The sequence below is a fragment of the Canis lupus genome, chromosome 6 (genome assembly GCF_011100685.1).
Source record: "Canis lupus familiaris isolate Mischka breed German Shepherd chromosome 6, alternate assembly UU_Cfam_GSD_1.0, whole genome shotgun sequence".
Taxonomy (NCBI): domain Eukaryota; kingdom Metazoa; phylum Chordata; class Mammalia; order Carnivora; family Canidae; genus Canis; species Canis lupus.
In genome coordinates this window covers 62,205,656-62,229,518 of record NC_049227.1, presented here as the reverse complement: position 1 = coordinate 62,229,518, position 23,863 = coordinate 62,205,656, and the positions used below count along the sequence as shown (strand labels likewise).

At 36.7% G+C, this 23,863-nt stretch overlaps 1 protein-coding gene across 3 annotated transcripts in view; it reads left to right on the top strand.

Annotated features, from left to right (window-relative positions):
* The window catches only part of CLCA2 (chloride channel accessory 2), a 39,492-nt gene extending 17,218 nt beyond the window's left edge, over positions 1-22,274 (top strand). Inside the window, exons 9-14 of one of the 3 annotated variants that reach the window (XM_038541472.1) lie at positions 1,128-1,234; positions 3,378-3,602; positions 5,980-6,250; positions 9,132-9,302; positions 12,566-12,799; positions 21,131-22,274. In XM_038541472.1, the coding sequence (XP_038397400.1) occupies positions 1,128-1,234; positions 3,378-3,602; positions 5,980-6,250; positions 9,132-9,302; positions 12,566-12,799; positions 21,131-21,573 (1,451 nt within the window). In that variant the 3' untranslated portion in view covers positions 21,574-22,274. Of the gene's footprint in view, positions 1-1,127; positions 1,235-3,377; positions 3,603-5,979; positions 6,251-9,131; positions 9,303-12,565; positions 12,800-14,154; positions 16,616-21,130 lie in introns of those variants that run through there. The other 2 variants (XM_038541474.1, XM_038541473.1) reach the window with 2 other exon arrangements.
* Positions 22,275-23,863: the final 1,589 nt, after the last annotated feature.

The window sequence follows — 23,863 nt, the reverse complement described above, 5'->3', positions numbered from 1 at the left end:
CCTGACACAGGACTTGATCTCAAAACTTCAAGATCATGACCTCAGCCAAAATCAAGACAACCAACTGAGCCACCAATGTGCCCCCAAATTTTGCTGACTTTTTAAAAAATATTTTATTTATTTGAGATAAGAGAGTGTGCGTGCGAGAGAGCACAATCGGTGGAGAGAGAAAGAGAGAAGCAGGCTGCCCATCAAGCAGGGAGCCCATCTTGGGGCTCAATCCCAGGACCTGGGATCATGATTTGAGCCAAAGGCAGCCGCTCTACTGACTGAGCCACAGAGACGCCTCCAAAACTTTGCTGACTTTTAAACATTTTCCTTAGAAGATGCCAATTATATACATCGAATGAAAATATAATTTCATAATTTCTTTGTTAAATCAGTCTGAGCATGTATAACAGAAGGCTAAAAATATGTTTACTATATGATAAAGACACATACCATATTGTAAGACACATACCTTTCTTTATTCCATATGAGGCATAGAATAATTTTATCTTATATTCCTTATAGTCAATAAAAATGAATATTGCTGACTTTAAAACTGAAAGTTAGGTTTTATGGAATTATCTTTGAAAACAATGTTTTCAGAATATGAATGTAAATGTAAATATATAGCAATGTAGACAGGTAGCAATTACCCTAGACTATCTAGGAATTACCTTAATTACAAGACTATTCAATAAATATTCATAGAGTTTTTATCCTGTGCCAGGGAGAGGTTTATTTTTTTTTAAGATTTTATTTATTTATTCATGAGAGACAGAGAGAGAGAGAGAGAGGCACAGACACGGGCAGAAGCAGGCTCCATGCAGGGAGACTGACATGGGACTCAATCCCAGGTCTCCAGGATCACACCCTGGGCTGAAGGTGGTGCTAAACCGCTGAGCCACCTGGGCTGCCCCAGAGAAAGGTTTAGACCTTGACGTTACAGCTGTGAACAAAACAGATAAAACCACTCATCTCTGCTGCTTATCACATGGCTGGTAGGATGCAAAGCAGGTCAAGCATAACTCCTTCCCCCAAATTAACCCTCTTACACAAGAAAGGTTGTTGGATAAGACCTAACCTGTTATTTTTTGTTTTATTTTATACATTTTAATAGTTAACATAATCATGTATTCCAGGAGGTTTAAAGTTCTTTGTTCCAGATGAATCAAACTCCAACAGCATGATTGATGCTTTCAGTAGAATTTCCTCTGGAACTGGAGACATTTTTCAACAATGTATTCAGGTCAGGATTCCCTCAATATCATACTAACGGGTGGGGTTGGGTTTGGGGTGGGTGGGGGTACAGAGAGAAGGAATCAAGAAAAATAGATGAATTGTGCTAACTGCCTCATTAACCTTATTTGACTATGTAATAATTCTTGCACAGAAGGCTTTTAATGAGCTTCTTGGTCTCACCAAAGCCTGGATTCACTTTTACCTAATGTCTGTTCTTCACCACCTTAGGAATAATTTCCTGTAATTGCCACCTTTACCTTTAAAGGTCTGTAAGCAGAATTTGCTCCTTCCTAGTGGCTAAAATAGGTGTGGGGGTGGGGTGGAGGCAACGCCAAGGAGGAAAATAAGAAACTGTGTCTTTAGTTTGAGTTCTATAATAACTTTCTATCAGTCATAATCCATTTTACTTTTTTTGGCTTCTTAAAAAACTTCTTCAAAGCTCCCCCTTCATATTAAAAGTATCAACTATTTCACTAAATTCTAAAAATTTTTAAGTACTCTTTCAACGACTGCAATTGACTTTGTTCAAAAAGGGCTTCCTCTACTCAAGCCATTTTCAAAAGGGCCACATTTTTTCTAAGTAGTTTAAAGATATTTTGAACATAACTAAGAGTCTGGACAAAATTTCATCTGCTGCTTCCTCACAGATGGTAAGTGAAACTGCCAAGTTAATGACTTGTTGTGAACAATGAAATCAGTTAAATTATTCTTAGGAAATATTTAACATCAAGATTATATGTACACAGTAAGGCAATAACCACATTTCCATCATTAGAAGTAAAAAAAGGTGAATCATAAATGAGAACATACATTATCATTAAATTACAATTGTTTGTTCCTAATAATCTTTCTATCACATGATTTCTTCTTTAACAATATGAAATAAAAACAAACATTTTAAAGTTTTTAGAAATTTAACAAAAGTTTTTAAAAATCATATGGCTCAATCAAATTAGCCTCATGTTCCTAAACTTGGCCTCCTCTCCCCCAGTTGTATGTCATTAGCCCCACTAGACCATGGACAGAAACTACATCTAATTCCCCTTCAACAGATCTGGCCCAACACATAATGTGCCCCACTAGTCAGCAGTCCACAAATGCTTATAAAACGAATTTGAATAAATAATCCACAGTGTTTTTGCTGTCATCTACCAAAAATTTTATATGCTTTCCAAGTTTGAGCAATATTACAGAGTGTTACACAGTGTGTTTATTTAATAAATAAAAATTTTCAAAGTTATTTATTGACTTGTGTCTGTTTTGAATACACAGTGATTAAATAAATGTAGGGGCTCTGGTGTCAGCCTGCCTGGGCTCTATCCCAGTTTCAGCTCCTTGCCATGTGACATTGGACAAATGACTTCGTTAAGCCACGGTCTTCTCATCCGTGAATGTGGATAACAACAGTACTCACCTCAGAGGGTTTTCATAGGATTAGTGAGATACCATATGTAAAGCATTTTTAACACTGTACTGTCATCTGTTTGCATTCTGTATGTATTGTATGCACACACACATGCGCACGTGGCTTATTGTGAATGGCTAAATAATTATTTTAATGTACTCAAGCCCCCTGAAACTCAGTGTTTTGTTTATTATTAAAATATATAAAAAGGTAGGGGCACCCAGGTGACTCAGTCATTTGAGAGTTGACTCTTGATCTCAGCTCAGGTCTTGATCTCAGATTTGTGAGGTCAAGCCTCACACTGGACTCTATGCTGGGAGTGGAGCCTACTTGAAAAAAAAAATACATACAAGTATCTGGAGAGATAACATAAATCAAACCACTTAAGCACATTCACGAACAAAAATTTTTTTTTAAGTTTGATATTATAATTGCTGATCTGAGGCTAATGTTGATTTGGATGAGAATTAGTATGAGAACAGTTAAAATTTCTCTATAAAAAATAATGAAGTGATACTTGTATTAACCATACTAGAATATTTTATATCTTCTGTAGTCCTATAATATAGAATATTTCACTTTGGTGAGGTATTTTTATAAAAAGTGATTTATATGAATATAGTTCATGTCAGAATTAAATTATTTTTTTGCCAATTTTATTTTTATTTGTCCAGAAGTAAAGGAAAAGATGGATGTTTATGCCTACCCTAGAAACTTTCACATATATGTGTGTTTTCTTGAACAGCTTGAAAGTACAGGTGAAAATGTTAAACCTCACCATCAATTGAAAAACACGGTGACCATGGATGACAGTGTGGGCAATGACACAACCTTTCTAGTCACATGGCAGATCAGTGGTCCCCCTGAGATTCTGTTATTTGATCCTAATGGAAGAAAATACTACACAAATAATTTTATCACCAATCCAGCTTTGCAGACTGCTCGCCTCTACATTCCAGGAACTGCTGAGGTAGGTGTTGTGAGCCTGTTCATAATGACAACCTTTAGTTGATTACATAACTTTCAGTTGAATCACATAATTAAATGCACTGTATAATGAAATTCTATTCTGATACATCAAAATTTTACTTCAAATTTATACAAAAGCATTTTGAGACTGTTAAAAATTTAAGAGAAACAACTAAGGTATGTTCAAAACTTTAAATAATGGATACCAAGGTCTTCTCTCTTCAACAGTGGAAATTAGTATGTATGCAATACAAATAATTTCTTCTTGCTTACTTTCTTTGCAAAATTCACACATAGTTATTTATACGCTTGGGGGAAAAACTCTACCTAGAATTTATAATACGAATATATGCAATACATGTTTTTGAGTATCTGCTATATTCTAGGTTTTGTTCTAGGTGCTTTATATTAAAATACCATGGTAGGAATATGAACGGGGTACTCAGAGCATACAGGAGGGATGCACAGACTTCGGGGGAAGGTGAATGCTTCCTGAAAGTAAAAACATCAAAATAGAAATATGGAGGATAAAGAGGCCAGAGGTGTCAATGATATTCTGGGCGGAGGAAAAAAAATAGAATATAGCTTTTCATAGAACTACAAGGAGGTCAATATGGATGAATTACACAGCAGCATGTGAGGTGGGAGATTTAGGGGAAGGAAAGAGAGAAAGTGATGAGGCTAGACACAAATAGGAGCCATGTCAGGAAGGGCTCTGTATGTCCATAAAGGCAAAAAGAGCTTGAATCCTAAAGGGAAAGGGAACCACTAGTGGTTCCAAGCAGGGTGGTGAATTGCTTGAGTGCGTCCTTCTACTCTGGTGATTCTGCTGAAGCACAAATCTGATCAAACTTGTCTTCTATTCAAAACTCATTGGTGGTCTCAGGATAAAATCCATGTGGTTACTGTTACATATCAGGCTGTTTATGTTAGGGCTTTTGCCCAAGCTTTTTTCTTGACCCTCTTCCCAAACACCCTCTGCTTTGCTCCTCCTAACTTTTCTCTCAACTCATCATGTTCTTTTCACATCATGTTCTTTGCACAGGAGCCAAGAACACTTTACCTATTTTTTTCTGCCTTTGCCTGACCTCTTAGCCTGCACTAGGTGCCTAGAACAGAACACATATTACACCCAAAGAGAAGTTTTTGATATGGAGATCTGTATTGTCTTTTACTAATGTTATGATTACAAAAAAAAAAAAAAAGGAAAAATAGATTATCTTGATACTTGAATTATGACTTCACAGGAATATGGCCAAGCACATGAATCCCAATGAAGAAGGTTGGGTAGGGTGTGGTGGCATCTTAACTTTCCACACTGAGTCATGACTTAACTCCTTGGTGCTTTTTCTCTTTTTCTTCCAGCTGTACTGTGTTCCTCCTGTTCTAGAGTTTAATAAGAAGCAACAGCAGGGCAACTGGATGGCCATTAGGCCATCGACTCTTGGTTTCAGCTCAGGTCATGATCTTGCAATTGTGATAGGAGCCCTGTGTCGGGCTCTGTGCTGAATGTGAAGCCTGTATGAGATTCTCTCTCTCTCTCTCTCTCTCCCTTTCCCCCCAATTTCTGTGTGCTCTCTTGCTCTCTAAAAAAAAAGAAGAATAAGAAGCAACAGCAAGGATGGGGATAAAAATAATGTATATAATCTTCTCCAAAGAACAAATTTCTGTTATTTGTAGTTTATGGTTTTTTTTTTTTTTCTTTCTGACATTCTTTTGCAGGTTTCCCCCAGGCAGGCTAGACAGGCAAAAGAGAATAGTATTTAGAAATATTTCTATAAATTACTCAACACAGACATTGTAGAATCCTGACTTATTAAAAAAAGAGTATTTCTCTTTTTGGTCTCTTATAATGGACATGGGTTTTATTGCTTGAGATTTCTGGATATTCAGGGTGGGGACATGAAGGGAAGGAAGGATACCACTGCTTTTTATTTCATGTATTCACATAAATCATAATCATCCACTTAATTTGCTATAATTTTCTCAATTATAGAAAAGGAATATAAACGTTGAATTTTTTTGGGGGGGTGAAGCGGCTTAAATTAATATTATAAAATACTTTGAAGCTGGACACTTACTATCTTCAAAAATGTGAATTAAAATATGTCCTCCCCACAAATAAGTTCATGGTATAATTCCCTAAAATGTTACCTAACAGTAAAAGTAAGTCATGCTGTGAAAGCCACATAAATAATAAATTGCTATCCTCTAACCCATATTAGCTTTCCTGAGATTCTTTTGTAGTTACTTTAGAAAATACAACATCAGCAAAACAAGGATTGAAACCCCTCAGAACTTAGACTTATGCTTTAAAATTAAGGGTTGATTTTTTTTCTTCTTCACATTTTTCAAAACAAAAAGACTTTGTTTTGCAGCCTGGGCTCTGGACCTACACACTGAACAATACCCATCATTCTCTTCAAGCCTTGAAAATGACAGTGACCTCTCGCGCCTCCAGCTCAGCCATGCTCCCTGCTACTGTAGAAGCCTTTGTGGAAAGAGACAGCACCCGTTTTCCCCATCCTGTGATGATTTATGCAAATGTGAGAAAGGGGATTTATCCCATTCTGAATGCCACTGTTACTGCTACAATTGAGCCAGAGGCTGCAGATCCCATTGTGCTGAAACTTTTTGACAATGGAGCAGGTAACAGGGAATGCCATGCCATGCCATTTTTCATGTTCTCAAGAGCTGCTGTTGTGTTAGGATGCTCAATCTTAAGCTTATCTGTAAAGTTCTTTCAATTCAATTTTTTTTCTCATCCAATCTTTTGAGATTCTCAAGTCCTTAGAGAGTCACTGACATACCAAGTAGCTACCAGTCACATCTACACAAAGAAAGAGAATGTAAACTTGGGAAGAGTCTCCTTGAGGTTCTTCAGTGTGGCTGTGGGGCTGTAGAGTGAGCAAAAGTGGAGGAGGAAGGAGCTTAACGCCTAGGTCTTGGCTCTTAGTTGGCCAGTAACACTAGCAACATGATGAGGTCACACAGAAAAGGCTTATGTGTCCTTGTGACATGCCCATATTTCTCTAAGATTCACCAGCTTTATTATTCATTGAAATAATAAGATTGGATAATAAAATAGCAGATGAAAACCCAAGAAGTAAGATGCAGTGGTAGTCTCCTCAACTCAGTTGTCAAAAGAAAATTGGAAATTGAACTTGTGACCCAGGAGATAACCCCAGACTATTCTTTAACCAAGTAGCAGGGTTAATAAGAGGGCAGAGCCAGTGTGTTTACATGTATGATTTGCTCACAAGACAACCAGGCCAGCAAGCCTAGTGGGAAGTGCTCTTTCTGCACCTAGAGTTCAGAGCCTCATCATCATACATCACAGACAGAATAGCATCAGGCCAGGAAATAGCAGCACCTAGACTCAGAATTTCTGACTAACTCTTTTTGACTTAAAAATGGACTCCTCTGCTGTTTTATCTTTCCTATTCCATTCTTTCCCTAAACTAAATTCTCAGAATGGCAATAGACCTCAAAGTCTATGTTGGCAGCCACAGGTGTTTGATCTACTAAAAAACTATACTCTTGCTTCAAAAATAAAATTTTTTTTCAAGAGTCTTAGGTTTGGCAACCCATTAGCATTTTGCCATGGCCATCTTACATGACATTTATGAAACAAAAGTTCTTTTAAAGGATTTTAGTTTAAATCTACCTCAGAGGGACACCAAAGAAGTTCTCTCATTTTGCCTATCGGAATGGATTCAAATGAACTTCTCATGCTCTGATTGCTTATCCATGGTCACACCTTTTAGTTTTTGTATATCATCCAAAAATGCACTTTGCAGAATACTTCTCCTTTGCTTCAGCCTGTGGGCCAGCCTGGAGAATAGATCCTGTTCTCTTAGGAGAGCTCACCTGAGTTAGCTCAATAGCTTTTATGTTTATTCCCTGAAACCATTTCATTTATTTGATGTCTAAATTTATACTCTAGAGGCAACTGGTGGCTCAGTCCATTAAGCATCAGACTCTTGATTGTGGCTCAGGTTGTGATCTCAGGGTCATGAGCTCAAGCCCAGTGTTGGGCTCTGTGCTGGGAGTGGAGCCTGCTTAAGATTCTCTCACTCTAACTCTCCTAATGCTAAACATATTAAATAGCCAACACTTATTTTTATAATGGAAGTAGTATTTATCTGCTGACAAATTCATGAACGGTGATAAAATGTACACTTATTAAATGCCTTATAATTTAAAATGTGCTTTCTCATGAACACTCTGAGATAATCCTCACAATAGCCCTGTGAGATAAGTTGTCTCGTTTTAAAGATAAGAACACTGAGGCTCAGAGAGATTGTTTTATAGCTACTGAGTGCTGGATCCAGACCTTACAATCAAGTCTTACGACTCCCAAGCTAGTATTCTTTTCCATTTCTTTCTTACTCAAGGATTAAAAGAGATGGCAATAGTAACTGTGGCATGGAGAGAATTTTCTTCATCATTTCTTAACAAAGATAGACTTGATTAATCAGTAAATCACTAAATACCAAGATTTTATTTCTTTCCAATAGATAAAAAATATCTAGATTTACTATAATAGTAAATTGCTCAGCACTTTTTATTTTAATTCAATATACTTCTACTTTTCTCATGTTAAGGAGCAGCCCTGCCTCTGTAGTGGGAATTTGAGAACATTTTCATGGTGATACAGTGTTTAGAGTCCAAGGGCCAAATAGGTGGTGTGAACTGACTCTAGGATAGGATAAGCCATTTGCCCAGGGTGATAGTGAATGTATCCTGAGCTTGGGTTAAACTATACCTCCCACTGCTACCCTTGATTCTAGGCCTCCCCACTATTCAATCATGGACTTGGTTGGAATTGAACTGCTCTCTAAGGATGAGTGTAAAAGGAAAGAAGTCCAGCACTGGCCAAGCTTTCCAAACGCCTCCTGAAGCAAAGCACAATGGATAGAACCAAAGCCCGTCAAACCCCAAGTCACTAAACCCCTCAGAATCTAGAACAATAGTTTCATGTACCCTCTAATAAGGAAATTAAATAATTTCACACTACTTTATCAACTACAAGTTTTTTTTTTTTAATCAGGGCTGTTGGACACTTATAAATCCCTTGAAATTGCATGAAATGTATATATGTGTATCTATGTTTATTTCCTGGGAACAGGATAGCTTTTATCTCAAAGGAGTCTATGATAATAAACAAAAAGAATATGCTTGATTTCCACGAAAAACTTGTATTATTTTCAACGATAAGAAGGAGAGCTCTTACCCTATTATTATTTTCAACGATAAGAAGGAGAGCTCTGATTGGTAAATGTTTTATTAGCACTGAAGTATAACTCACTCACCTTCAGAAAATAATTTTTCAGAGGTTAAGGAACCACATGGAGTAGTTAAGGAGCCATTGGATTTTAATATTAAAAGTAGTTATGACCATGACTATATTTGTTAAGATGGGAAGAATGGAGAAGAGCTTATTTCTTATTGATTTAATTAAATATTAGTAAACTGTGATGACAAGTATTGACACTGAGGTGTTGTTTTTTTTTTTTTATACATGCAGGTGCTGATATTATAAAAAATGATGGAATTTACTCGAGGTATTTTTTCTCCCTTGCTGTAAATGGTAGATATAGCTTTAAAGTGCATGTCAGTCACTCTCCCAGCATAAGCAGCCTAGCCTACTCTATTCCAGGGAGTCGTGCTATGTACATACCAGGTTACATAGCAAACGGTAAGAATCATGAACACCATTATTTGAATAACACCATTTAATGTATATATCTCTGGTGTGTGTGTGTGTGTGTGTGTGTGTGTATTAGAGATAGGAGTAAAAGAAAGAGAGATGGAATTTCAAAACTATGCTTAAGTCAATGTATGATTTGTTGCTATCTCTTCGATCCTCAGTGATTCATGGTAGTGAATCAGGAAGCAATAGATAATTCCCCAGATTTTGTATCTTCATTTTAGTCATTATTTTGAGCTCTTTCTGTGGTTGTTTCATCAGAATTACTAACGGATAGAGATTTATTGAGTTTTTTCTCAGTTATAGCTCCTGTATTTCCTCTAGAGAGGTTTAGGCAAGGAAAAGAGGCGAAAGTTGTTAGCAGTTGAAAGAAGGAATAAATATGAGTTTAGATGTTACAGACAACTGAGTGATTGCTGAAGATGTCCTGTCTTCCTTCAAGAGAAAAACACCAAATAACTAGAAGATACACATATTTTCTTAACACCATTGTTATAGTTCCTGAAGGCAACTGGTGGTTAAAGTACAAAAGACAAACAAAAGTATGCTATAATTATTTTAAACAATCTCAAAAACATTTCTAAATGTTATTTCCAAAACTGCAGAATCTTTATGAACACTTTTCATGAATTTTAGCAGCTACAACTGATCATTTGGACTATTTCATGACATGACTATATTTTTGGTCTTTATGCACTTTTAAGTAGAAAATAATCAAGATGTTCCAATGAATTTGCATCTCCTGATCATTTCAGTGTTGCCTAAAACATAATTTACTCTCCTGTGTATTTACTTTGGTTTACTTCAAAACCAGTATAAATCAAATTGCAAGGTAACATGGTTTTATGGCATAGATAGGATTTCCCATCTAGCTCTAATATTTTACTTATAAATAAATATTCCTTCTTTCGTTTATACATCAAACATTTTTGAAGGCTTACTAGGTGACAGGCTTAGTCCTAGGAACTTGGGATAGCAGGTAGAAAAACACTTGATTCCTACTGAGGAACTCGAAGTCTAGTCGACTATCTAGTCTAGTACCTTTTTAAAATCCAGGAGTTTAAAGTTTACACATACCGGCCTCTAGCATACAGTGAGATTAGAAAAGTAATATTCAATTGTGCTTTTCCTGAGTATTTTGTAGAGGCTCTTAGCAGCACAGAAAGGAAAAGGTAGGTTTTCCTAGGCATGCCTACTCAGTATAACATTCACTTTAGCAGCTCACTTTTTGATGACCAACTTGAGCTCATATTTCATTAAAAAACTGGAGCTGCTCTATTTTAATACCACCAAATCTCCAGACACAGCAGTGTACGCATCCTTCTCCTCACCAAAAGCCAGCATCTGGATCTGCTCTGGATCCCATCCATAGGGCTTGAGAGCTCACCCTTGCATGATCCCACTCTACTGACCCCTCTGAGCAGCATTCAAGTGTGATTTACCATCCCATATTTTAAAAAATTCTATTGTTGGTCACCCTTCAGATACTGTCCACCTCCCTGCCATCTACTTCCTTGACATTAATCTAAACCTGCTGACTGAACTTTCTCACCTCCAGTTTACAACACTGTGCACCACAGTCTGACTTCCACCCAAATGCCTCCACTGGAGTGACTCCAGTTCTAGTCACCAATGAACACTCTGCTGTTAAATCCAAAGAACATATTTCCATCCTTGTTTTATCTGACCTCAGCAGTGTCTGACACAGCTGATTGATTTCTCCTTTGTCATTTCCTGGCTTCTAGGATTACCTCTTATGCTCTGGAATTTTTTTTGTGAGGCTCCTTTTCTGGCTCTTCCTTTTCTAACAAGCCTCTAAGTGCTGACAATCCTCAGAGATCATGCCTAACCTTCTTACCCTATCATCTGGAGCCACACTGCCTGGGTTTGGAATCTCATTCTTCAATCTACTACTAGTTGTGTGACTTTGGGCAAGTTACTTAGCTTCTGTTTGCCTCAGTTTCATCATCTTGATAATAGGAGGGGGGGGGGGAGTAATAATTGTACCCTCCTGTAGCATTGCTAGGAAAATTAAATACTCAATACATATAAGGTAGGTAAATGAGTTCCTGGCACATAGTGAACCAGGCACCCAATCAATGCTATTTATTATTATAGTTGAGATTGTTATTAGGTAACCTCATTAATCCATACGGTTTTAATAACATCTATATGCCTATAACTTCCCAATTCATAAGTTTAAAATTATTAGATCTAGATAAAAACATTTTTTGAGCTTGAAATCCATATCTAACTGGCTCCTTGCCACCTTCAATTAGATGTTTTAAAGGAATCACAAACCTTGTAACTTACATTTTTAGTCTCCTTCCCATTAAACTGCTTCTCCTCCCACGTTGCTCATTTTAGAAACCTGGGAGCTGCTTCTTTTTCTTTTCTACCAACTTTATCTCCTTCACCATTCCATATTAAAATCCATCACCAGCTTTTATTGATTTTATCTCTGAATCACATCTCAAACTGCCTACTTATGCCCTCCTCCCCACTGCTGTCACCCAGCCCAACCTGCCACATTCCCTGTCTGTGGCAGTGGCTGTCTTAATGGCCCCCTGCTTGCTGCACTAGAACTCATTCTCTAACGAGAGCAGCCACAGTGACCTGTTAGGAAATAAATGTGATCATGTCACTGCCCTGCTTCCCCACAGCGTGAAAGATTAAACTCTAAAGCCATTACAATGGCCCTCAAGGCCCTCTATGAGCTTCTCTCTCCTGTCTTATCTCAAACTGTTCTCCTCCTTGCTTTAATTAAATTTTTCTAATTTGCAAGGCTCTTTAGTACCTCAGAGTTTTTACACAACCTGTTCCCTCTGCCTGGGATATTACTACCTCCACTCTGCCTGGCTGTCTCCTAGTCACCCTTTAGGATACCTTTAAATGTTACTTCCTCGATACCACTAAAAATTATGAACCTGTATTATTTTTCTTCACAGCACCCTGCCTTTTTTTACTTATGTTTATCACAACTTATATAGTTTTTTTAGTATGATTATAAATTCCATGATGGATACTCTTTTGTCTATGATTACTGGCTCAGCATATGCTCTCAAAATACTTATTTAGTGAAAGAATGGACAAATGAATGGATGAATGAATGAATGATGGAATAAACAAACTCAGCTTTCTAAAGATGTAGTAAAGCAAAGAAGGTTTTAAAACATCTTTCCATAATCTCTCAAACAAGCTATTTAGGAGATTGTAACTTGTTGTTTTGGCTGTTCTCTTCTTGGTCACAGGCAACATTCAAATGAATGCTCCAAGAAAATCAGCGGGCAGGAGTGAGGAGGAGCAAAAGTGGGGCATTAGCCGAGTCAGTTCAGGAGGCTCCTTTTCAGTGCTAGGAGTTCCAGCTGGCCCCCATCCTGATGTGTTCCCACCATGCAAAATTACTGACCTACAAGCCATCAAAGTAGAAGATGAGGTGACTTTATCTTGGACAGCACCTGGAGAAGACTATGATCAGGGCGAGGGTAGGTTTCTTGGTTTCCACTACCTGTTCTTCTACAAGGTAGCATTTCTAATAAATAAGTCAGGGGTTAGTTGGGTAAAAATTGCTTTAGGGGCTTAGAGTTGACAAAGCTGCAGAGGGTTATGAAAAGCTTTGAGTTGTTGATAGGGCTTTATAATCTGGAGTCTAGGAATGGGAGCTTGTGAGCTCCCCTAGAATTGAGAAGGCCCTGGTAAGCGAACCGACACTGATCATCTAGAAATCTTGATTGGAAACTTAAATACCATATGTAAGAGTGCTCTAGTCAACAGAAATGGGTTCTGCATTACAGAGCATGGACTTCCAAATACTGGAGGCATTTAGTTTTGTGAAGATTAGATGGTGGATAGTGAACTCAAAGATTTATAAGTCAGGGTAAGAAGAATAATTCCTATGACTCATGCAAAACTTGGTGCACTTTCCACCCCCATTTCTGGCCATCACTTTTGTTAGGGAGACTAGAACCAGTTCCATTACTTGGGCTTTCTTACCCTTGTTTGGATGGACATTAATAAAGTTCTTTCTTAACATTCCCTTTTTTAAGGCCTACACTAGGCTTCAGGCTTCCAGCATCATTTCTTGATCCCTGTAGCAATTCAACAAAATAACTTTCCTCAAAGAATAACTTTTCTAACATCTTTGCCATCACCAAAACATGGTTATCATCGACTATACATTCAGTAGCTTATTTCCTGTTGCCTCTGATTGAGATTCCTGTAGGAACCAACCTTCTCTGTTGAAAGTTTATTCTGTCAATATCAGTCAATAACAGTGACCACCTTGGGCCTTTGCCAGTCTTGCTTCCAGCTTAGGTCAACGTTATTTGGCTTATAATTCTCTAGTTATTATATTCACCAGAAAGCACCTCAATAACAAATAATTCTGTGCTGCTGTGGAACATCAGTTTATAGCTTTGTCTTCCAGTTCTTTTATCAAAATCTATCTCTTCCTGTCAGAGGAGAAGGAAGTGAAATACTTTACACTCTGAATTAACAGTTTCCCTAATATAAAGATTGGAGATGTGCAATGATTGAAACTCTGGGATGGATATGTCTTTTGAATAAAGGAAAAAGCTGTAACTTACATGCCAGGAAAATATTGTTTCCATTCTGGCTTTAAGTCCTGCTTTTTGATCTTTGGCAAGTTGCTTAACCTCTATTGACCTCAGTTTCCTTATATGAAAAATAGAACTACAGATATTTATTTCATAAGGTATTGTAAAGAGGAAATGAAATGACACATATAAAATCAGAAAGGGGAGAGAAAGTGTGCCAAGTTTCCTGGGCTGCTAGTTTGTGTTGCTACTGCCTTCTCTAGCTTTTTTTTTTTTTTATCTAGAATAAGGAGCCATTATCGTTCCCATCTTTATTTAAAGGTAAGAGTGGTGCCACCTAGTGGTACCTAGTGAGAACCTAGTGTTCTCACCTCACTGCCTCAGAAACACCTAGTATTCTGAAAGAGACTAGTAAATGCAAGCTCTGGCTCCCATTACTACTAGAAATTGTTCCTTTCAAGAGCCATAAGATTTCAAGCACACTGCTGAATTAAAAGAGTAAAAAGAAAGTGTGCAGTGTTAATGGTTATTAATGGTTTGAGAAGAAGAAATACAACCATATGGGACTTTAGAATTGGTATCACAAAGGGCATTAATCAAGAGAATAAAAAGATCTTCATGCAACTTCACTGAAGAGTGGTATGATTGAAGTGGATCTGATTTGTTATAATGTCAAAACCATAAACCACAAAAGATATGTAGGGGGAATGCCTGTATGTCTATTAAGTTGTTGAAATCACTGTCATAACTGATTTGATGACTCAACAATGGCAAGATTGACCAATTAGTCATGAACAGACCAACTAGCAAATAGGTACCTATTTAATCCAGAAACCTGCTTTCATTGCCTATTTTTCCCACACAAATTATTGTCTAGAAAGGCATCCTCACCTCTATGATCAGAGTTAAAAATAATGGGAAAACATCTCTGGCTATATAATTATAAAATGTCTCTGTGACTATTCTTAAAAACTTTGTTAGCAATAAATGGATATCTCATATATGCCCAAGCATATCAGTATTTATCCAGGGGGCAGCTCTTTACTATACACAATATCCTAGAAAAGATGGCCAATTAGGTGGAATAAGCAAAACATTATCAGATCATTATTATGTTTGGGAATATTATGGAATTATGGAAATGGGTTACCTCCTTGGGTTTTCCTTAGAAGTCTAGGGTAATATAATTTCTAAAACTGAGAACCAAGCATGTTCTGCATCTCCTTTGCATTTATTTTTAGAAATTAGAGTGAAAATATATTTACTAAGCAAGTATTAATGCCCAGCACAGCGCTAAACATTTTATAAACATAATTTAAGACAGTCATTGCACTCCAAGAATTTATAATGGTATACTGAGGGGAAAAAAAGGCATAACATGGTAAAAAATCACAATTTAACACAGTGCCATTTATATGGTTTGGAAGCCACAGAAATGAAAAGACTGTAGAGATCAGTGTGGGTGAGAGCAGAGGAGAGGCCAGGTTCTTACACCAGGGAACCGGGCAGAGCCTTTGGAGTGGAGCCAGGTTACAAAAAGCACCAATCTTGTAACTCCTTCTCTACAGTGACTACCTTCCCTTCATGCCTAACAACCTTTCACTCTGAAGAGTTTTCATCATGTTCATATATAATCGTTGTTAGAATTTGTTATCCTTAAAAATTATTGAAAATGTTCTGCTTCTGAAAAAAGCCATTCGGTGACAGCAGTTGCTCTTCCCACTACCCCTTCCTCTAACCCTCAGTTATACTTCAACCCTGTAAGAATACTTAATGTAGGAGAGAACTAAATTAATCCTTAGGGGATGAACTGGATTTCCAAATGAAGAGAGGAGGTAGCACTGTTGTTGCCACCAGTGAAAACAGAGCTCCCTGAAAATGGGACCAAGTCTTCAATTTCCTGTCTCCATCCTCAATAGAAACCCAGAGCTTTCCATACTATGAATTTATTGGTAAAGATGCTAATGAAGATGTAAGCTTCAGTAACTGGAAAAGTAGCAGTTATTGGGAAATAAGAAATAAGAGGGAGTATAGCCTACTGGGAGGCTGCATGGCATAGTGTTAAGGTATTGGGCTCTGGAATCAGACACATCACCTTTTACCTGTGTAACCTGAGGAAAGTTCATTTCTTTCAATTTCTGATTATTAATTTACAGAAGCAGATAGTAAGAGTAGCTATCTCAGAGCATTGCTAAGAGAATTGAATGAGGTAAGGTGCAGAGAGGGATTAAAACAGTGTCTGGCCCATATTAAGTGTTCAGTAAATATCAGCATTTGTAACATTTTGGAGACAGATGGGGTTTTAGAGATGTGCTAGTCTGACCCCTTTGTTTCAAATGTAAGGGAATGACCCTGAGAGTTTAAGTGTCTTGCCCAAGGCCACAGAGCTAATTTCATTGGTTAAAATATACTGTGAAAAAAGAGCTAGAGACCAAACCCAGAGCCTTACACCTAAGAGGTCAAAGACGCAGAAGCAGCCTGATTTCTCTTTCTCACAGGGAGAGGGGGGCCATAACAAGTACTGTAAATGGAAGGAGCCTCTCCATGAACGCATGAGTTGAGTTTGTTTTGAGTCTTTGAAGTTACATAGCTGTCCTGCACAAAGTTTAACAGATGCTAATAGTAGAATGTAATGGGATTTGGAATTAGAAGAAATGAGTTCATTTCCAGCACTACGACTTTTTTTTTTTTAATTTTTATTTATTTATGATAGTCACACAGAGAGAGAGAGAGAGAGAGAGAGAGAGAGAGAGGCAGAGACACAGGCAGAGGGAGAAGCAGGCTCCATGCACTGGGAGCCCGACGTGGGATTCGATCCCGGGTCTCCAGGATCGCGCCCTGGGCCAAAGGCAGGCACCAAACCGCTGCGCCACCCAGGGATCCCCAGCACTACGACTTCTTAAACTGTTCACCATGGTATCACATTTAACTTCCTGAGTCCCCACCATTTTCTTTTAAAATGAGAGGATCAATTTTACACAGAGAGAGCTGTGGATATGGAAACTGTAAATGCTAAGGCTTTTGAAACATTACTTGTTTCATTATCTAGAGGACTGGGAAAGCACCATGGAGAAGTCTTTCTCCGGAGAGAACAATGGACATAGGAACAATGGTTATGTTCCACTGTGAGTGTTCTGCAGATGGTCAGCCTAGCTTCTCACTCATATCTGTGCCCTTGTATTTGAACCACAGCAGGAAGCAACTCAGCTCAAAGTGGATTCACTTTGAGGGACTTCGCTGATTGATAAACTTGAATATAAAGGCTGTATTTTGTTTTGACAACCTTCTCTAAGGTCAACCTTCTCTATTCTAATTACTCTTCCGGAGTACATATAGTCTATCAAAATTATTATAGATTTGGAAACTGCTCAAAACATAGTCATCAGAATATTTTCATTTTTTTAATTAAAACTTGGACTGTTCTATGGTTTTCATTCCTCAGAATAAAATCCTCTTTTGAAGCTGCTCTGTTCATTGTTGAATCTATTTTTAGCCATTTTATTTATTTATTTATTTATTTATTTATTTATTTATTTAGATTTTATTTATTTATTCATGAAAGACACACACACACACACACACACACACACACAGGCAGAGACACAGGCAAAGGGAGAAGCAGGCTTCATGCAGGGAGCCCAGTGTGGGACTGGATTCCTGGACTCCAGGATCATGCCCTGTTCTGAAGGCAGGTGCTAAACCACTGAGTCACCCAGTGATCTCCTTTTTAGCCATTTTAGAGAAGAGTTATGATATTATGAGAGTGGTCTAGTACTATACATGGATTCCCTTTTTGTATCTAGTAATTATTTGTTATTCATAATTTTATTTTTGAATTGATTAATACATTCACATGGGTTGAAAATAAAAACAGCGTAAAAATGTGAATGTAACACTTAAAAATGTATTGAACTATACACTGGATTGTACATGCTAAAAATGGTTAAGATGATAAAATTTATCAATTTTATGTTATGTGTAACTTACTCCAATTTTTAAAAATTAAAACAATATAAGGAAATCAAAACAATAAAATTCCTGCCCTCAGCTTCTTCAAATTTAGCTGTTCTGTAACATGCAATTTCTTAACCTATCAGTCTGCCATGAATTAATGTCATAGCACTTCACATATAATGTGAGAATCTTTCAAAAGTATAACTCCAAGTACCCTCTTCCATATTTTGTGGTTCTGCTGTCGTATATTGTACTGGCTACAGTTTTATAAAGCCTATAATGTATTGTTATAGTTTCTGTTTTAAACAAGCAATTGTCGTTTTGATAAATTTTAAAGAGAAAAAAAATGACCCTTTTTAAGTAACCCATATAGTCACCATTTCTAGTCTTCTTCCTTCCTGTAAGTCTGAATTTTTATCTATCATCATTTCCCTTATAGCTCAGGTCTTTAGGAGAAATTCTCTCAGGATTCAATTATGTGAAAATGTGTTCATTTCACCTTCAGTTATGAGGTACATTTTCACTAGATACAAAATTCTAGGGCAATAGATTTTCCTTTCAGTACTTTAAATATGTCATTTCATTGTCTTATGGCCCTAATTTTTTTCTGATGAGAAGCCAACTATCATTCTTACTGTTATTTTCCTGAGTATAAAGTGTCTTTCTTCACCTTTGGCTGCTTTAAATTGTTTTTATCTTTGGTGTTTAACAGATTGGCCATGATGTGCCTCAGTGTGGTTTTCCTTATACATGTTCTGTTTGGGGACTGTTGAGTTTCCTGGATCTGTAGAATATTCTTTTTGACCAAATTTGCAATATTTCCAGCTAATATATCTTCAAAAAATTTCTGTTCTATTCTTTTTCTTCTTTTCTTCCTGGATAATGTTGATATGATACAATATGATTATGTTTTATTCTACCCACATACACTAAATGGATATGTCAGTAGATCACAAAGATCAGTGAGATTCTGTTCAATTTTTCTCTTTGTCCTGAGTGCTACAGTTTGATTTTTATGGACTTGTCTTCAAGCTTACTGATTTTTTCTTCTTTTGTGTCCACAGTACTGTTAATCTTCTCAAAGGAATTTTTTCATTGTTTTTTTTTTTCCAATTCTAGAATTTCCATTTTCTTCCTTTTTTTAAGTTTCTGTATCTCTCCTCAAGTTTCCCATCTCTTCATTTACTATATCCAATGTGTTCTGTTGACTTTCAACATATTCATCATGGTTATTTTAAAGTCCTGTCTATTAATTTCTTTTTTTTTTTAAGATTTTATTTATTTATTCATGAGAGACAGAGAGAGAGAGAGAGAGAAGGAGAGAGAGAAGGAGGCTCCATGCAGGGAGCCTGACGTGGGACTTGATCCCAGGTCTCCAGGATCACGCCCTGGGCTGAAGGTGGTGCTAAACCACTGGGCCACCAGGGTTACCCCTGTCTATTAATTTCAAATTTCAGTCATTTGTGACTCATTTTATTTCTTGATATTTTTCTTAACTACATATCACATTTTTTACTTCTTTGCATGTTTACGGATGAGCATGTGGTAGTAAATTAGAGACTCTGGAATCTGTTAGATTCTTCTGAAGAGTTTTAAATTTTTTCTTTTCTTTCTTTCAGAAAGAGAAAGAGAGCAAGAGAGAGCAGGTGCATGCAGATGAGTGGGGGAGGGGACTGAGGGAAAGAGGGAAGCAGATTCCCTGTTGACAAGGGAGATGACACAAGACTTGATCTCAGGACCCTGAGATCATGACCTGAGCCAAAGGCCGATAGATGCTCAACTGACTGAGTCAACCAGGAACGCCATGAATTTTGAAATTTTTCTAATACATAGTTTGGTTCACCTTGAATTTGAGGCGGCTTGGTTTTACTTTTGAGTAGGGTTTGTCTATTTCAGTTTTACTTTTAATCCACAATATATCCCTTAATTCTGAAATCCAATCTTTATTCCTAAAGCATGGCTCTTCCAATGTTTTAATGAATATCTCCAGATATTTACCACACTCCTCTAACCTGGCAAGACTCACACTCCAAACTCTATACTTTTGGTGAGCATTAGCATAAAACTCTGCTCTGCTTTTCAGCCTTCTAGCTTTTATTTGTCCCTCTCTGGCTCCCTCAATTTTTAGCCACTCTGGCAATCCCATACTCAGTCTTCTGATTTCTCAGATCCAGAAGGTAGCTGGCTTTCAGTTCCAGCTATTCTATCTGTATGGGAGAAGGAAGTGTATACAGAGGAAAGGCTGTATACATATGAATCATTCCTACTTTGATTTCCTTCTTTTAAAGATTGTAACACCTCTGGTTTCTGCCGATTTTAATGTGAATCAAGTCCTTCAATAGCTTGTTTCTTTTGTTGTTTTGTTTGTCGCCTTCTTTGGAGTTCATACCTGTTACCTTCTGGAGAGTTAGTCTAATAGAAGCCACATAGCCATTCAAAGTACTCAGAAATAAACTTTTACCTTTGACTTAAGTAACACATATTTTTGTCACTTAACATTTATGCTTATATCTTGCTTAAGAGGATATTTTCCATGTGGAAGTTTTTCATTTTATGTATTCAAATTTATCAATTTTTTGTTTATGGCTTCTGAATTTTGAGTCTTAATTAGAAGGGCCTTTCCTACTTCAAGACTATACTGGAATTTATCTATCATTTCCTACTACATACTTAATATTTTACATCAAATTTCTTGATCATTGTGGAGTTTACACTGAAAAAAAATGTTTGTGATATGGATCCAGTTTTATTTTTCTACATCATTTTGCCCAAATAGCGTTGTCACACACAATTTATCAAGAAATTTGTATTTTCCCCCATTAATTTGTATTTTACCTCTATCACATACTTTCTGGATGTATTGTGGCCTATTTTTAGATAGTCGCTTATTCATGTACCAGTACTGCAATTTTTTACTTATAGAGGCATTACAGTGTTTTTATATCTGATAGGCTTAGTCCTCCCACATAGCTATTTTCTTAGTCTTTATATGGCCAGCCTTGATTATTTATTTGCCATTGAAGCTGTACAATAAGCATGTTAAAAGAGAAACTGGAGGCACTTTTAATAAAATCATGTAAAATTTACAAAATAACTTAGTGGGAAAAATGACATCTTTATTATGCTGAATCTTCCTATTCAAAAAATCTAAGTTTTTCCTCTTTTCAGGTTTCAATATGAGTTCTTATATAATGCTTTAAAGTTTTGTTCATATGCAGTTTTTTGTTGTTTATTTCTATTGTTGCTATTCTCATTAGTCATTTCTCATAGACTAGTAACCTTTCCATTTATATTTTTAAATTTCAGCTAACAGCTATGAAATAAGAATCAGTAAAAGTTTACAGAATATTCAAGATGACTTCAATAATGCCATTTTAGTGAATACATCAAAGCTAAATCCTCAGCAAGCTGGCACCAAGGAGGTATTTACATTCTCACCAAAGCTTTTCACAAATGGACCTGACCACCAACCTGATGGAGAGACACAAGAAAGCCACAGAATTTATGTGGCAATACGAGCAATAGATAAGAACTCCTTAAAGTCTGTTATATCTAACATTGCCCAAGCATCTCTGTTTATTTCCCCAAATTCTGCTCCTATTCTTACCAGAGACCATCTTATATTGAAAGGAGTTTTGACAGCAATGGGTTCAATAGGAATCATTTGCCTCACTATAGTTGTAACACATTGTACTTTAAACAGGAAAAAAAGAGCAGACAAGAAAGAGAATGGAACAAAATTAATATGAGCAAATGTACAGGGTACCTTCCTTCTTAGATATAAGACACATGGCCTTTGTGCTTTAGAAAAACATACCAATAAAGTCAAATTAACATCAGAACTATTAAATATGCTTTGAGTTTTTGTATAATACAGATCAGATTTTCACATAGTAAACAGACAAAAAATCTGTTATAACACTCATTTTTGGAAGGAAATTGGGAGAAACTTTTGAGCTTTGGCTATGCACAAAATAATAAAAATTTTTCTTTAAGGTAATGTCTTTAAAAGCAAAGGCAAGGGTAAGGTTGAACCAAAGAGTCAAGAAAGGCTTGTTTTATTGTGGAGGAAAAATAGCCCCAGGTAGAGGAAAGGAGGTTGGTATAACTGTCTATATGAAGTAATTGTTTAGTTACTTTGATTAATTTTTATTTCCCCTTATCTTTTCAGAATAGGTTGCTTGTTTATGACTAAAGATCAAACTGCATTTTATATATGAAGCCCCTCTTGTAATGTTCTTCACCTCTTGCCATTTGGTTAACTATACTACAGATCAAATCCCATTGCTAGTGCTCAAAGAGATCTTTGTTCACTTTGAGAGTTAACATTGAAATGTAGGTATATTACCCTAGTTCCCTGATACTAGTTTTGTAACAGAGGTGTATTGAATTTATTGCATATGAATTTGTATTGCCTTGGGTATTATTCAATAAAAATGGTTAAAATTCTCATAAGGCTTTAAGTAAAGAATGAAAGACATAGTTGTGAGCTTATTTTAATACATATACAGGCTATATAGTTTTATTTCAACCAAAGAAGAAGCCATGGGGGACCATGGGAGAGGGAGAAACTGACCTTTGTAAATGATTAACTGATTCTATCTTTTGTTTAAAGAAGATTCTAGGAATCCTTTCTCCATCAAAGTTTATTTACCTATGGGAGCCGGAGTTGTAGGGTTGGTGAATAGAGGGTGAAGCATGGTCAAAAGGAAATAAAAATCATCTTTCATCTAATTTTACTATCCTTATTTTTTTAAGATTATTGAGCAATAGAGTAATTTGCCTTGTATATTAAAGAACTTTAAACCTTATTGGATAAATACAAATAATAAGGTGGAACAGATATATTTTAAAACCAGGACCTAAAAATGAAAATTAGATTAAGTTCTGGAGAAGCAGGGAGGGAATTGTGGGAAGCTGGAACAAGAGGAAAGAGAAAGAAGCATAGGGCCTGTGTCAGAGATTCAGGAGAGTGCTGGGGAGTAAAATGACCAGCAAATCTCTGTACCAAGGCTGCCTCTTTGCAGCTTAGACTACGTCCAAGGTCTGACCAGTTATATTCTAAGTCTCACAGTGCCTAAATGTTTGCAGATGCAGACTTCAAGTCCCTAGGCAGCTCAGTCCCTCCTCCCTCTCTTGCCATTATGCCTGCTAGCCTGGGATTTGCTTCTCTGTAGCTTCAATGAGCTGATACTATACAGTACTGAAGTGGGATGTGGTGAGTCTTAAGTCTTTAAATGTTTCCCTCATTTTATAGATAGGAAAATTAAAGGGTTAAGGGAGTAACTCAAAGCACTGTGCTGGTTAACAGCAGAGGTATTTAGGTATAGAGCCAGGTTCTCATACTACTCCTTCACTCCTGTCTATTTAAGAAGGTGTGGGAAGATAGTAGGGATTATTCCTAGAAATGTTTAACTCTTTCAAAATCAGCAGAATGGTTCTAGCTTTAAGAAACTGAGTTCATTTGTTTTTCTATCTTGTGTGTATAGGAATGAATAAATGGACTTAAATCCAGAAATTAGTGAATTGAAAGAGGCAAAACTAATACAGATTAAAGATGCTAAAGTGAGAAACTGAAATATATTATAGCAGGGTAGAAAGGATGAGCTCATAAAGTGGATAAAGCAGAAAAATGTTCAGTGGCTGTGAGGGAATGAAGCATTAGACAATAAGAAAGATGTAATAAACAGGGGAAAATATTGATTTAGAGATCCTAGCAATCATCAATATAACAGAGACACTGAAAAGGGAGGTGACATTGATCCTGACCAAATGGTAGAAAATAAAATAGACCAGAGTTGGGCCAAGGAGAATAAGGGACTATGAAGCATTGGTTACTGGTGAACTACCACATGAATAGTGACATCATTAAAGATTTGATCTGAGATTGTAAGAGGAGGAAAAATGTGAGCCAGATACTCAATTATCTGGGAGAATAAAGAGAAGTCTAGGGAATGAAGGTGACATATGCAGGTATTATTATTATCTTCCAATACCAAGGATGGTTGTTGTTATGCAATAAATAGAAATTTGTTTTAA